The sequence below is a fragment of the Tursiops truncatus genome, chromosome 2, assembly GCF_011762595.2.
Source record: "Tursiops truncatus isolate mTurTru1 chromosome 2, mTurTru1.mat.Y, whole genome shotgun sequence".
Taxonomy (NCBI): Eukaryota; Metazoa; Chordata; class Mammalia; order Artiodactyla; family Delphinidae; genus Tursiops; species Tursiops truncatus.
In genome coordinates this window covers 8,747,812-8,763,840 of record NC_047035.1, presented here as the reverse complement: position 1 = coordinate 8,763,840, position 16,029 = coordinate 8,747,812, and the positions used below count along the sequence as shown (strand labels likewise).

Below are 16,029 nucleotides of genomic sequence, written 5' to 3'. Positions count from 1 at the left end.
TCACGGGAACTCGGAGGCATTCTTCTTCTGGTATAATGATCGGAGAATTGTGATTTCTATGGTTCACAAAACGGGGCCTAATTATTTAGTAAACGTGGATGAACATTACTTTTACTACCTCTTAGGGATGGGTTACTATACTTTTCTTGGGTATCTATGAAGATGTCTTCATTTCAGCCATGTCAACTAATATTTGTGACTTCTATCTATTGCTTTTATGAATACCTATGCCCACGTCCCCACAAGGGTCCCAGTGCCCAGGGGACTTCCACCCAGAACAGCTCACACCAGGCCTTTGCCATGTCACTCTCAGCCTCCTCCCATCTTCTCCACGTTCCAGGGATCTGTGGTCCCTTCCTACACGTGGGGTTCCCTCACCCTGCCCTCAGACCCCAGAATTCAGGCTCCCACACCCCACAGCCCCAGAGGCAGAAGGAGACCCTCTCCTCCCTGCACCAAGGCCCACTTCCCTTTTCCCATCCCAGAAAGCAACAGTGGAAGCAACCATTTTCTTCAGAGAACTTTCCATTCCACCACAGGGTGGGGCTCCCCAAGGCCTCAGCAGGGCTGTCACAGTGCCACTTACTCAGCCCTCACTAGTGGCATGTGACATACTGACAGTCCTGGCCACGTGGCCCTGCCACGCACAGGCCACTTCTCACAGTCTGTCCTCCACGTGAGGCAAAGCCAAGGTCAGGCCTGTGTACCCCACCTCCCGGCAGGGCTGGAGTCATGATATCCTGTGGGTAAACCTGTGTTGGAGCCGGCAGACATCTCCTGAGAGCAGATACTTCTCAGAAACAATCCTGTGTAAACTCACATCAAAGGGAGAAAAGCCAACCACCTTCTGCAAAGGCGGGTCTGGCTGGTGAGACTCTGATCTACGTTACTAATTAGGAAGGACTGACGACCGGGATTTGGAGACATTTCTCCAGTTAAAATCTACCCCAAAATGATGGCAGGCACTCACCTAACATCTGCATGACTAAAAAGTCCCCGATCTCTCCTGATACAAAGGGCCCTTCCCCAGAGATAAATTCCAGCTTCCTCCCTAAAATACACATCTGATCCTTGGGGTGTCCTTTTTTTTTTTTCAACCTGCTTCCACAATTTTAAGATGTTCAGCAATGGGAGAAAACTGCTAGGAAATTCAAAAGTGCAGTTTATCTCCAGTGAGGTGTTAGTAATAGAAAAGGGAAACACGGTGAGGAGGCCAGATTCTGAGGTCAAAGGGGACATTTTCTGCTCCAGACACGGCAGGCTCAAGGTGACATCAAGAAGTACAAGCAGAGCGTCCAAGAGGCAGGACTAGGGTGTAGGGAGGACTGAGGCCTGAGATCTGGGAGTCACTTTCCAGAAGCTGGAATCAAGCCCTGGTGTGGCAGCATTCTCCTGCACTTAGGGAGGGAGATTAGAACATCTTCATTTTTAAGGGCTAAGATAGAAAGTAGGCGGCATCCGGTCAAAGGCTCTTGAGGTCTGACTCTCAAAAAGGCCAGAAATGTCAGACTGTCCGAACACGAGGCCCTGAGTGGTCCAACTTGATATCCGCAGACTTACATCAAAAACAGACTTCAGAACTGCCGGGGAAGATGATGGAAAAGTGCATCTGACCTTACTCAGCTCTGCCTATTGCATGAGTCAAGCTCTTTGTGGCTCACTGTTTGTTTAATGGGGTCCACAGTGATGGATTCTTGGTGATGTACCCTTCGTGACCCAAATTCAAAAGTGGACATTCAAGTCAGCTCCCACAAAAGCTGCTGCAGAGCCCCAAGCGTTCAGGTCCCCAGTGCGAATGGGTAGAATCATCACTCAGGCTTGTGGGGACTCAGCGACGCCCAAATGTGTTTTAAGGGCATGTTGGTCACCATATCATTCTTGGGCAGGACCGCGGGACCTTCCCAGATGTTACGAAATTAAAGATGGAGATGGTAGTTGAGTAATCACTTTTCAGCCCTAAAGTGCAAAGTTGTTTTTCTTTCAAAATTCCAGCTTGTCTCCTCTGTCTGAAAGACTCATTTTTTCAGCAGTCCAGCCGATGACATCACTGGAGTAGGAGTTATGTAATTTAAGGCCACCACACTTCCACAGGGCTTCCCAGAACAGAAGATACCTCCAGAGGCCACTCTCACCATCAGAAAGCCCAGCTGAAGTTGTGACCTCTTTCACTTTGGGTAAGTAAACGACCATCTTTTTTTCCTCTCTTATCAGAGTAAAATATAAGAGAAGATTCATATCTCAGGGGAAAAAATTTTCCTTTTACAACTAATATTGGCAGAGTTTTCAGTTTTCTGTTTCAGCTGTCTGTTCTGTTGTTTCTGTTGTTGTAATCCTGAATCCATTGAAGAGACTGTGTTCCATGCCTACTTTGGGTTTTAGATGCTTTTCCAGAAGAGGAGGAGGAAGGATGTTTGAAACAGGAGAGTACATCCGGCAGCTCTTTACCTCAAGGTCGCATGAAACATGGAGAAGCTGAATACAGTCATCAGAGCTCCGTGTGGACTCTGACCAGTCACAGTCTACAAATTCCAATTTATAAAAATCAAATTGGTCTCCCCAGGATCGCTTACAAAATTTCATAATGCCAATAACTGGTTGGGTTATTTGTGGATTGAAAACAGTATCTTATGATGTGATTGGGTTGACATCCTTTAATATCTATGTCTGTATTTCAAATGCCTTTATCATCACCTCACTGTTGAAGTTGGAATTAATTTGAAGAAGGCTAATTTGTTGAAGAAGTAGCACGCACCAGTGTTCTAATGTGCAGAACTCAGAAAGTATCACATAGAAATTACAGAATCGATCATGTCTAGTAGACTTGCCCAATGTCACTCTTGACTTTTTCAGGTAAGATCAAATATGACTGATCATATCAATATCTGCTGGGTTTTGACCACGTACTATGTGCCAGGCAAATATCAGAGCTAAGACTCGGAACCAACAAAGGAAGCTTTCTCCTCTCTGGCCAACTTTACGTAAACACAGGCAGCAGCTGGTAAAGACGACCTCCTGAAAATAGGCTCGGCTTGAGCAAACACGTGCCGTGGCCACGGACCCAGCCGGGTCCCATGGGATGGCGGGCAGTGTCTGCTGAACCAATCAGATTCGAGCTGAAGTAAGAGGTTTCTGCTGGTGGCATAGGTGACAGTTCCTGGTTTCCTGGGCAGGGTGAAGCCTTGACCCGTGTATTACTGTCCAGTTGCTGTTGTAACAAATTAGCACAAAGCTAGCGGTTTCAAACAACACAAGTGTGTTATCTGATATTCCTGGAGGTCAGAGGTTCAAAATCAGCCTCACTGGGCTAAAGCCAAGGTGTTGGCTGGGGTTGTGCTCCTTCTGGAGGCTCGAAGGGAGAAGCCGTTCCTTGCTTTTTCTGGCTTCTAGAGGCTGCCTGTGCTCCTTAGCTCACGGCGCCTTCTCCATCTTCCAAGCCAATGGCATAGCATCTTCTACTCTCTTCCTGCCTTTGACCGCCCGCTACCTCCCTCTTTTACTTATAAATGAAATCACTTTCACTCGTGATGACGTCAAGCCCACCTCCATAATCCAGCATCATCTCCCCATCTCAAGATTCTTACCTCAACCCCATCTGCAAAGTCCCCTTTACCATGTAAGGGAACATATTTGCAGGTTCCAGGGACTAGGATGTGGACACCTTTGGGGACCATCATTCTGCCGACTGCACGGCTCTGGGGTACAGCCCATGTTTTTGTCTGGTGGTGCCCGGGCTGCCCCTGCCTCTTGCTGACCTGTGGTCCCTCAGGAGCACACAGGAGCCAGGCCCCCTCCACTGCCTCCCCAAGCCACCCTTTCCTGCCCAGACACCCACACTTCAGAGGGGACTCGACCCCTGTCTCACACGTTCAAGGTGACCTGGAGGAGGAAAGGGAGGGAAGCAAAGCAGACCACATCCGGGGTCTGTCTCAGCATCCACAACGAACTGCTCCCCTCCTTCCAGCTTCTCCTTAAACCTCCTGGTGGTGAAAGCTCCAAGGCTGGAGACGAACGAGAATCCCACTGCCAAGAAGCCAGGCCCTCTTGGAACTCGGCTCTCCGGAATTTTAGTTCCTTAGTTTCCTAGTGTGCTAGGTGCCAGGTAATCCCTGAACTGTTCCGCAGCTCAGGAAGAGCAGAAAAGGGGTCTCTTGGTACTTTCCAACCTCGTATTCTGACACCAGAGTAGCCCACATGAAGGAGAGGTTGCTTACACTCGGAGGGACCAGGACACATTATCATCACATTATTACTACCGTAGTCATCACCATTATTATTGTCGTGGTGGTCATCATCATCTGAGCTTCATGTTTGATGCTTTGCAGCCTACAAGGGGATTCTACAGGTATAATCTCCTTCAAGCTTCACCATGACTCTTTGTAATAACTGCCGTCATTCCCATTCTACAGACGAACAAACTGAGGCTCAGAGAAGTTATCTGACTTGCCCAGAATCACAGTTTGGTGACCCCAGGACCCAAGCCCAGGCTCCCTAACACCAGGCCCATTCTCTTTACGGTCATAGCACGCTAGGTAAAAGAGGCCTGACCCTGAGCTGGGCCTGGAAGAAGAGCCATGTATAAACAGACTGGCTCCTATCGCCGTATGAATGTAGGCAAGTCACTTCACTTCTCTTCACCTCTGTTTGCCCATCTGTACAATGGGCACAAGACAGCCATCCCTCCTCCCAGGCATGTTGTCAGGATCAGTTTACCTAAAGCCCAGCACAGCCCACAGATCACAGGTGTGGCTGACAGTGAAGGGTCGGGTCTGGCACCAGGGGCTTACTCTGCAGCCCCAGCGTCGGTGGGAGATTGGGGCTGAGACGAAGATGCTCGGGTTTTCCATGGCACATAGAGCTTCCTTAGCACGTGCAGAGAAGCACACGGGAAGGAATGGCATGAGGCCCAACGGCAGTCTTAGGAAGCAGTTCCCACATGTGTGCGTAGTACAAGGGGGCTGCCAGGGGGAGGGGGCGTGGAGGGGCCCCCAGGTAGCTGAGTGTATTGCTTTCCTGTGGCTGCCAAAGCAAATTACTACAAGACACTTAAAACTGATTATATTATGTTGATGGAGTTATCAAGTAGTTCTAATCAAAAGCTATTTTTAAAAAATATGTATATTTAATTATATATACATGTATGCATATGTACACACCCCCCCCAACTGATTGGTTATATTACATTAATGGAGCTATAAAGTAGCTCTAGTCAAAAATATTTTTTCCAGAAAAGTCTAAATGTATTCATCCATCTACATATATTAAGGCAAAAGGAAAGATTTTCTTTATGCTAATTAACTGAACATTGAAAAATAACATAAGCAAAATAATTAGTTTGGGTACATATGCAAGTGCTACAATTAGCTTCTTGGGCTTGTACCTGACTCTCATACGTCTTTGGCATTTTCCAGAGAATGTATTTTTCTCTCAATATGGTCTTATTATTTTTAATGGTTCCATATAATTGCCTGAACTTTTTTTCCTTCAAATTTTATGGTTAATAAATTTAAATTAGCACCTTCAATTGACTCTTCTCTTGGACCAGAAAATATTTAATGAAGAAAATGTTCTCTCTGCAGGTGTTGAGGTATCTGATAAACTCTGAGCAATTCTGCCAAGCAGAGGCTATTCTCAAGTCTAATTCTTTGCATATGGAATTATGTAAATATTTCAGCCCAGATATTTTCACGGGTGCTGTCTTTTTGCCTTAGTTCGAGTTCCTTCAACAAATATTTTCACCACATTAAACTCTTCAGATAAGTTGTAGCTATTTATAAGTTTTGATTGCTTTGTCAGATTTAGATGTGGCAGATCAGGGACTGTCCCAATTTCATCTCAATTTTGTACAAAATATGAACTTCTCCAATTGAAAAGATGCTTCCCACAAATTGAGACATTCCAAAGCTCATTATAAAATTCAACAATTAAATCTTGTGCACCATTTGACCACTCATCGCTCAGTTTGATCATTTTCTCCCTTGCCTTTTTAGCTATAAATTTCGATTATTTTCTGCATAAAATTTTGTTTTCAATAACTACAATCTGCTAAAAGCTGCTGCTTCAGTGCTCCACTCATCGAATACTTGTTCGAAGATTCCTCATCGATTTGGAACAAAATTCTACAAAATTTCTCAACTCTGCTGTAACAAATAGTTGAGTAACATTTTACAGCACTTAGTGTCTTCTGAAATTGATTTACGATGGGCGGCAGAGAAAGAAAATGCACGCTAGAGTTGCTTTAATTCCTCATCAAGGGAATTCCCTGGCGGTCCAGTGTGTAGGACTCTGTGCTTTAATTGCCGAGGGCATGGGTTTGATCCCTGGTTGGGGAACTTCACAAAGATTTCACAAGCCTCACGGCACGGCCAAAAAAAAATTCCTCATCAACTTCAGCACAAAAGTTCATAGCTCAGTAATTCTGAACTACAAATCTTATGTTTTAGGATTTTGTAAATCTTGTCAAATATAACCTCCATATCAATTGGTAAAATACTGAAACTCGTTTATATGCAATTACAAATTGTGTGTGCAAAGTTACACATTCATCATTGACTTCCCTGAGAGACAGAAGTTCAGGACTTAAATTGTCATTAAACGTTCTTTTTTTGCTCATTGTTGCCAGAAGGACTCATTGCAAAATTGAAAAGTATTGCCAAATAACAAAATAAATACTTCATTGTGGATTTATGCCCTGAAATCAATGACAGAAGAAGAGTGTCCTTTCTCCTCCATATGCTCTGGGTCAGAACCCTGTAAGCCACGGATATGTCATAGCCTCCTAACCCTTCATTTCCCGTGTCCTCTGCTGACCTGTCAACTGGCAGCCCAGCAGCTGATTCTCTTCTCTGCCTGCACTCTCCCTTGGTGATTTCATCCAGTCCTGTGGCTTTAAATACCAAATACCATCCATGTGATTACAACTCCCAATGATGTATCACTGTCTCAGACGTGGTCTCTCAACACCAGTGCTGTGTAGCCAACTGCCCCAGTATCCCCACCTGATGTCCGACAGACAGCTCAGCCTTCACACGTCCAGATGTGAACCCCTGATCTTCCCCGCCAAGAAACCTGCTCCACCGTCACTCTGTCGTCTCCAGTTCAGTTGACTGCAGCTTCCTATTTCCGGGGGCTCAGGCCAAACATCTAAGCATCATGCAATTCCTCTTTTGTCATAACCCATATCCGACTGGAAATCATGGTGATTCTATCTTCAGACCATACCTAGAGCCTGATCACATCTCACCGCTCCCAAGGCTGCCCCTCCCCGGCTAACAGGTTTATTCAGTATACTTATTGTCATCGCCTCTCTCCTCCCTAAGGCTAGAAGCACCTTGAGGGCAGGGGGTGTTGCTCGTTTGATTCACGGCTATGTCCCAAACACCTAGAACAGTGCCTAGCACATAGTGTGTGCTCAGTACATACCTGTCCAGTGGATGAATGAATGGAGGGACCCGTGGATTTTACCCAATGTGAATGGCACAGTGTGTGGGTTAGAGTGTCACAGCGAGAAGGTCATCACGTCCTCCGCAGATGAGGAAAGTCGGGCTCAGAGACACAAAGTGATTGCCTAAGACTGCAGAGCCGAATAGATTTTCCCGAGATCAGCTCTCTTACGCGATATCTTGTGTTGGATGCTATGAGTTTCGCCGAGTTGAAGGGAAGGACTGTTAGGCATCACTAAGGATAACGATGATGATAACAGTAGCTAACGGGTAGCAAGTGCCTACAAAGAGCCAGGAACCCTTTGAAGCACTTTGCATATATTAACTCATCCAGGTGGGAGGAGGGATTTTAGGTGTGGAGTGCCAGAAACCCCCCACCTTCCACTACTGCCCTCACCTCCTCCACCTGACTGGTCCCCGTCCCAGTGGATCAGCATCCCTGAGGGCCGGGCCTCTTCCTTGCTTCATTCCATCTTCGGTCATCGACCACTGTCTCCATGTCTGCCTCCCTCTAGATGGCGAGCACCTCCAGGGGGCTGGGCCCCGTTCCCCGGATCTCCAGCACCTGGCAGAGTGCTGGCGCAAAGTAGGTGCTTCTTCAATCACACAAGAGCACCTACTTTGTGCCAGTACTTTGTGTAATGAAACACTGCTAATAACAATGGTATGGTTGTAAGTAAGACTCGTCCTCCCTTTCCACTGAGCGCTTCCTCTAAGCCAGGCGACCAGGCCAAGCTCTCCACAGATACACTCGCCAGTCCTTGCCACAATCCCACAAGAGGGATACAATTAGGTCCAATGTTCAAAAAGGAAAATAAAAGTCAGTTGGTCTAAGTGGCCCACAACAAGTAGTTACGTCAAGATTTGAACTCGGGTTTCAAAAGCCCTGGTCCTTTCCTTTATACCCGGGGTCAGCATACTTTTCCTCTAAGGGAATAGGGGGTAAGTATTTTCAGTTTGGCAGGCCAAAGGGCCACTGTTGCAACCACTCAACTCTGCTGTTGTAACACAAAAGGTAAATGAATGGATGCGGCTGTGTGCCAATAAAACTTTATTTTCCAAAACTGGGGACACACTGGCTGGGCTGCGGGCTAGAATGGCCGCCTCCCGTGTGATGCTCTGTGATGTTCATTGCAGGTCACCGTGGATGGCCTCCTGGACCCTCCTGGAGTTCCAGTCCTCCAACCAGAGCCAGCTCCCGCCTCCAAATGCCACGTCCTGCGACAGTGCTCAGGAAGCCTGGGACCTGCTGCATAGAGTCTTACCCACATTTATCATCACCATCTGCTTCTGTGGGTTGCTGGGAAACCTCTTTGTGCTGTCCATCTTTCTCTTGGCCCGACGGCGTCTGAACGCGGCAGAAATCTACCTGGCCAACCTGGCGGCTTCCGACCTGGTGTTCATCTTGGGCTTGCCCTTCTGGGCAGAGAACATCTGGAAGGAATTCAACTGGCCTTTTGGAGCCCTCCTCTGCCGCGTGGTCAACGGTGTCATCAAGGCCAATCTCTTCATCAGCATCTTCCTGGTGGTGGCCATCAGCCAGGACCGCTACCGCGTGCTGGTGCACCCCATGGCCAGCCGGAGGCGGCGGCGACGGCGGTGGGCTCAGGCCACCTGCGTGCTCATCTGGGCCATGGGGGGCCTCCTAAGTATCCCCACGTTCCTGCTGCGCTCCGTCCAAGCTGTCCCGGAACTGAACATCTCCGCCTGTGTGTTGCTGTACCCCAGCGAGGCCTGGCCCTTTGCAAGGATGGTGGAGTTAAACGTGCTGGGGTTCCTCCTCCCACTGGTTGCAATTGTCTTCTTCAATTGTCACATCCTGGCAGCCCTGCGAGGGCGGGGGCAGGTCAGAAAGACAAGGCACGGGGGGCCCACGGATGGCAAGACCACGGCCCTGATCCTCTTGCTTGTGGCTGCCTTCCTGCTCTGCTGGACCCCCTACCACTTCTTTGCCTTCCTGGAATTCCTGCTCGAGGTGCGGGCTGTCAGAGGCTGCTTCTGGGAGAATTTCACCGACCTGGGCCTGCAATGGGCCAACTTCTTTGCTTTCATGAACAGCTGCCTGAATCCAGTGATTTATGTCTTTTTGGGCCGGCTTTTCAGGACCAAGGTCTGGGAACTTTATAAACGATGCATCCCTAGATGACTGACTCCAATATCCACGTCCCATAGAAAAGAAATCCTTCAACTTTTCTGGCAGAATTAAAACAGCGGGGAGGGACTTCCCTGGTGGCACAGTGGTTTAGAATCCTCCTGCCAATGCAGGGGACACGGGTTCGAGCCCTGGTCCGGGAAGATCCCACATGCCGCGGAGCAACTAAGCCTGTGCGCCACAACTACTGAGCCTGCGCTCTGGAGCCGGAGAGCCACAACTACTGAAGCCCGCGCACCTAGAGCCCGTGCTCCACAACAAGAGAAGCCACCGCAATGAGAAGCCCACGCACTGCAACGAAGAGTGGCCCCCGCTCGCCGCAACTAGAGAAAGCCTGCGCGCAGCAACGAAGACCCAACACAACCAAAAATAAATAAATAAAATAAATAAATTTATTTTAAAAAGTAAGCATCAGGGAGCCAAGAAGTGTGACTTCCTCATCAACTATTACTGACGTAATAAATACTACTGTAATAAGCTGAATGATGGTCCCCCAAGATCACCAGGACCTAGTCCCTGGAACCTGTAAATGTGTATAGGGTAATGGGGACTTTGCAGATGTAATTAAGCAAAGGATCTTGAGATGGAAAATTATCCTGGGTTATCTGGGTGACCCAATGTCATCACAAGGGTCTTTATAAAAAGAGGAGGCAGAAGTGTCAGAGACAGAGAAGGCTGGAGGGATACAATGAAGGGGCCACAGGCCAAGAATTGCAGGTCCCCTGTCGAGACGTGAAATGGCAAAGAAATGGATCCTCCCTGGAGCCTCCTTCTGGAACCAGCCCTGCTGACATCTTGATTTCAGCCCAGTGATGCCTGGTCTCCAGAACCAGAAGATAATAAATCTGTGTTGTTTTTAAGTCACCAAGTTTATGGTTAATTTGTCACAGCGGCAGGAAACAAGTTTCCAGTAAGCATCTCTTGTTACATTTCCACTTGCCTGTCCATCCAAAATGTTCTAAGTTAACTGCTAGGACTAGAGAGATGACCTAGCTAGAGAGCCTATCCACAAGGAGCTTGCGTAGATCGAAATAATTATAGTATAAAAAAAAAGTAAATGAGAAATCGCATGCGTGTGACACAGACCCAGTACCTGCAGCATTCAGAGGGAAAGGGGATGATCTCCTTCTAGGGTTATCAAAAAAGAGGCTGTGGACTCTACTCGGAAGATGGCGGAAGAGTAAGACGCGGAGATCACCTTCCTCCCCACACATACATGAGAAATACATCTACACGTGGAATAACTCCTACAGAACACCTACTGAATGCAGGCAGAAGACCTCAGACCTCCCGAAAGGTAAGAAACTCCCCACGTACCTGGGTACGGCCAAAGAAAAAAGAATAAACAGAGACAAAAGGATAGGGATGGGACCTGCACCAGTGGGAGGGAGCTGTGAAAGAGGAAAGGTTTCCACACACCAGGAAGCCCCTTCGCAGGCAGAGACTGTGGGTGGCGGGGGCGGGGGGGAGCTTTGGAGCCGTGGAGGAGAGCACAGCCACAGGGATGTGGAGGGCGAAGCAGAGAGATTCCCGCACAGAGGATCAGGGCCGATCGGCACTCACCAGCCCGAAAGGCTTGTCTGCTCACCCGCCGGGGCGGGCGGGGCTGGGAGCTGAGGCTCGGGCTTTGGTCGGAGTGCCGGGAGAGGACTGGGGTTGGCGACGTGAACACAGCCTGCAGGGGTTAGTGCGCCACGGCTGGCCGGGAGGAAGTCCGGGAAAAGGTCTGGACCTGCCAAAGAGGCAAGAGACTTTTTCTTGCCTCTTTGTTTCCTGGTGCGCGAGGAGAGGGGATTAAGAGCGCTGCTTAAATGAGCTCCAGAGATGGGCACGAGCCGCGGCTAACAGCGCGGACCCCAGAGACGGGCATAAGACGCTAAGGCTGCTGCTGCCGCCGCCACCAAGAAGCCTGTGTGCGACCACAGGTCAGTCTCCACACCTCCCCTCCCGGAGCCTGTGCAGCCTGCCACTGCCAGGGTCCCAGGATCCAGGGACAACTTGCCCGGGAGAACGCATGGCGCGCCTCAGGCTGGTGCAACGTCATGATGGCCTCTGTCGCCGCAGGTCCACCCCGCACTCCGTACCCCTCCCTCTCCCCGGCCTGAGTGATCCAGAGCCCCCGAAGCAGCTTCTCCTTTAACCCCGTCCTGTCTGAGCGAAGAACAGACGCCCTCAGGCGACCTACACGCAGAGGCGGGGCCAAATCCAAAGCTGAACCCTGGGAGCTGTGCGAACAAAGAAGAGAAAGAGAAATCTCTCCCAGCAGCCTCAGGAGCAGTGGATTAAATCTCCACAATCAACTTGATGTACCTGCATCTGTGGAATACATGAATAGACAACAAATCATCCCAAATTGAGGAGGTGGATTTTGAGAACAAGATATATTATTTGTTCCCCTTTTCCTCGTTTTGTGAGTGTGTATGTGTATGCTTCTGTGTGAGATTTTGTCTGTATAGCTTTGCTTTCACCATTTGTCCTAGGGTTCTATCCGTCTGTTTTTGTCTTTTACTTAAAAAATTTTTTTTTCTTAATAATTATTATTTTATTTTTAATAACTTTATTTTATTTTACCTTATTTTATTTTATCCTCTTTCTTTCTTTCTACTTTTTCTCCCTTTTATTCTGAGCCGTGTGGACGAAAGGCTCTTGGTGCTGCAGCCAGGAGTCAGTGCTGTGCCTCTGAGGTGGGAGAGCCAACTTCAGGACACTGGTCCACAAGAGACCTCCCAGCTCCACATAATATCAAATGGCGAAAATCTCCCAGAGATCTCCATCTCAACACCAACACCCAGCTTCACTCAACGACCAGCAAGCTACAGTGCTGGACACCCTATGCCAAACAACTAGCAAGACAGGAACACAACCCCACCCATTCGCAGAGAGGCTGCCTAAAATCACAATAAGTCCACAGACACCCCAAAACACACCACCAGACGTGGACCTGCCCACCAGAAAGACAAGATCCAGCCTCTTCCACCAGAACACAGGCACTAGTCCCCTCCACCAGGAAGCCTACACAACCCACTGAACCAACCTTAGCCCCTGGGGACAGACACCAAAAACAACAGGAACTACAAACCTGCAGCCTGTGAAAAGAAGACCCCAAACACAGTAGGCTAAGCAAAATGAGAATACAGAGAAATGCACAGCAGATGAAGGAGCAAGATAAAAACCCACCAGAGCTAACAAATGAAGAGGAAATAGGCAGTCTACTTGAAAAAGAATTCAGAATAATGATAGTAAAGATGATCCAAAATCTTGGAAATAGAATGGAGAAAATGCAAGAAACGTTTAACAAGGACCTAGAAGAACTAAAGATGAAACAAGCAATGATGAACAACACAATAAATGAAATTTAAAATACTCTAGATGGGATCAAAAGCAGAATAACTGAGGCAGAAGAACGGATAAGTGACCTGGAAGATAAAGTAGTCGAAATAACTACTGCAGAGCAGAATAAAGAAAAAAGAATGAAAAGAAATAAGGACAATCTCAGAGACCTCTGGCACAACATTAAACGCACCAACATTCGAATTATAGGGGTTCCGGAAGAAGAAGAGAAAAAGAAAGGGACTGAGAAAATATTGGAAGAGATTATAGTTGAAAACTTCCCTAATATGGGAAAGGAAATAGTTAATCAAGTCCAGGAAGCACAGAGAGTCCCATACAGGACAAATCCAAGGAGAAACATGCCAAGACACATATTAATCAAACTGTCAAAAATTAAATACAAAGAAAACGTGTTAAAAGCAGCAAGGGAAAAACAACAAATAACACACAAGGGAATCCCCATAGGGTTAACAGCTGATCTTTCAGCAGAAACTCTGCAAGCCAGAAGGGACTGGCAGGACATATTTAAAGTGATGAAGGAGAAAAACCTACAACCAAGATTACTCTACCCAGCAAGGATCTCATTCAGATTTGATGGAGAAATTAAAACCTTTACAGACAAGCAAAAGCGGAGGAAGTTCAGCACCACCAAACCAGCTTTACAACAAATGCTAAAGGATCTTCTCTAGGCAAGAAACACAAGAGAAGGAAAAGACCTACAATAACAAACCCAAAAAAATTAAGAAAATGGGAAAAGGAACATACATAATGGTAATTACCTTAAATGTAAATGGATTAAATGCTCCCACCAAAAGACACAGATTGGCTGAATGGATACAGAAACAAGACCCATATATCTGCTGTCTACAAGAGACCCACTTCAGACCTAGAGACACATACAGACTGAAAGTAAGGGGATGGAAAAAGATATTCCATGCAAATGGAAACCAAAAGAAAGCTGGAGTAGCAATTCTCATATCAGACAAAATAGACTTTAAGATAAAGACTATTAGAAGAGACAAAGAAGGACACTACATAATGATCAAGGGATCGATCCAAGAAAAAGATATAACAATTGTAAATACTTATGCACCCAACATAGGAGCACCTCAATACATAAGGCAAATACTAACAGCCATAAAAGGGGAAATCGACAGTAACACATTCATAGTAGGGGACTTTAACACCCCACTTTCACCAATGGACAGGTCATCCAAAATGAAAATAAATAAGGAAACACAAACTTTAAATGATACATTAAACAAGATGGACTTAATTGATATTTATAGGACATTCCATCCAAAAACAACAGAATACACATTTTTCTCAAGCACTCATGGAACATTCTCCAGGATAGATCATAACTTGGGTCACAAATCAAGCCTTGGTAAAGTTAAGAAAATTGGAATTGTATCAAGTATCTTTTCCGACCACAATGCTATGAGACTAGATATCAATTACAGGAAAAGATCTGTAAAAAATACAAACACATGGAGGCTAAACAATACACTACTTAATAACGAAGTGGTCACTGAAGAAATCAAAGAGGAAATCAAAAAATACCCAGAAAAAAATGACAATGGAGACACGACGACCCAAAACCTATGGGATGCAGCAAAAGCAGTTCTAAGAGGGAAGTTTATAGCAACACAACCCTACCTTAAGGAACAGGAAACATCTTGAATAAACAACCTAACCTTGCACCTAAAGCAATTAGAGAGAGAAGAACAAAAGAACCCCAAAGTTAGCAGAAGGAAAGAAATCATAAAGATCATATCAGAAATAAATGAAAAAGAAATGAAGGAAACGATAACAAAGATCAATAAAACTAAAAGCTGGTTCTTTGAGAAGATAAACAAAATTGATAAACCATTAGCCAGACTCATCAAGAAAAGAAGGGAGGGGCTTCCCTGGTGGCGCAGTGGTTGATAGTCCGCCTGCCGATGCAGGGGACACAGATTCGTGCCCCGGTCCGGGAGGATCCCACATGCCGCAGAGCGGCTGAGCCCGTGAGCTATGGCCGCTGAGCCTGCATGTCCAGAGCCTGTGCTCTGCAACGGGAGAGGCCACAACAGTGAGAGGCCCGCATACCACAACAACAACAAAAAAAAAAGGGAGAAGACTCAAATCAGTAGAATTAGAAATGAAAAGGAGGAGTAACAACTGACGCTGCAGAAATACAAAGGATCATGAGAGATTACTACAAGCAACTCTATGCCAATAAAATGGACAACCTGAAAGAAATGGACAAATTCTTAGAAATGCACAACCTGCCAAGACTGAATCAGGAAGAAATAGAAAATATGAACAGACCAATCACAAGCACTGAAATTGACACTGTGATTAAAAATCTTCCAACAAACCAAAGGCCAGGACCAGATGGCTTCACAGGCGAATTCTTTCAAACATTTACAGAAGAACTAACACCTATCCTTCTCAAACTCTTCCAAAATATAGCAGAGGGAGGAACACTCCCAAACTCATTCTATGAGGCCACCATCACCCTGATACCAAAACCAGACAAGAATGTCACAAAGAAAGAAACCTATAGGCCAATATCACTGATGAACATAGATGCAAAAATCCTCAACAAAATACTAGCAAACAGAATCCAACAGCACATTAAAAGGATCATACACCGTGATTAAGTGGGGTTTATTCCAGGAATGCAAGGATTCTTCAATATATGCAAATCAATCAACGTGATATACCATATTGACAAATTGAAGGAGAAAAACCATATGGTCATTTCAATAGATGCAGAGAAAGCTTTTGACAAAATTCAACACCCATTTATGATGAAAACCCTGCAGAAAGTAGGCATAGAGGTAACTTTCCTCAAAATAATAAAGGCCATATATGACAAACCCACAGCCAACATCATCCTCAATGGTGAAAAACTGAAAGCATTTCCACTAAGATCAGGAAGAAGACAAGGTTGCCCACTCTCACCACTCTTATTCAATATAGTTTTGGAAGTTTTAGCCACAGCAATCAGAGAAGAAAAGGAAATAAAAGGAATCCAAATCAGAAAAGAAGAAGTAAAGCTGTCTCTGTTTGCAGATGACATGATACTATACATAGAGAATCCTAAAGATGTTACCAGAA

General features: G+C 46.3%; 1 protein-coding gene across 1 annotated transcript in view; it reads left to right on the top strand.

Annotated features, from left to right (window-relative positions):
- Window positions 1–10,455, top strand: part of BDKRB1 (bradykinin receptor B1) — a 52,113-nt gene extending 41,658 nt beyond the window's left edge. The window contains 2 exon segments of the mRNA XM_004332167.4: window positions 2,028–2,174; window positions 8,577–10,455. Of these exon segments, the coding sequence (XP_004332215.4) occupies window positions 8,587–9,645 (1,059 nt within the window). The 5' untranslated portion in view covers window positions 2,028–2,174; window positions 8,577–8,586 and the 3' untranslated portion in view covers window positions 9,646–10,455.
- Window positions 10,456–16,029: the final 5,574 nt, after the last annotated feature.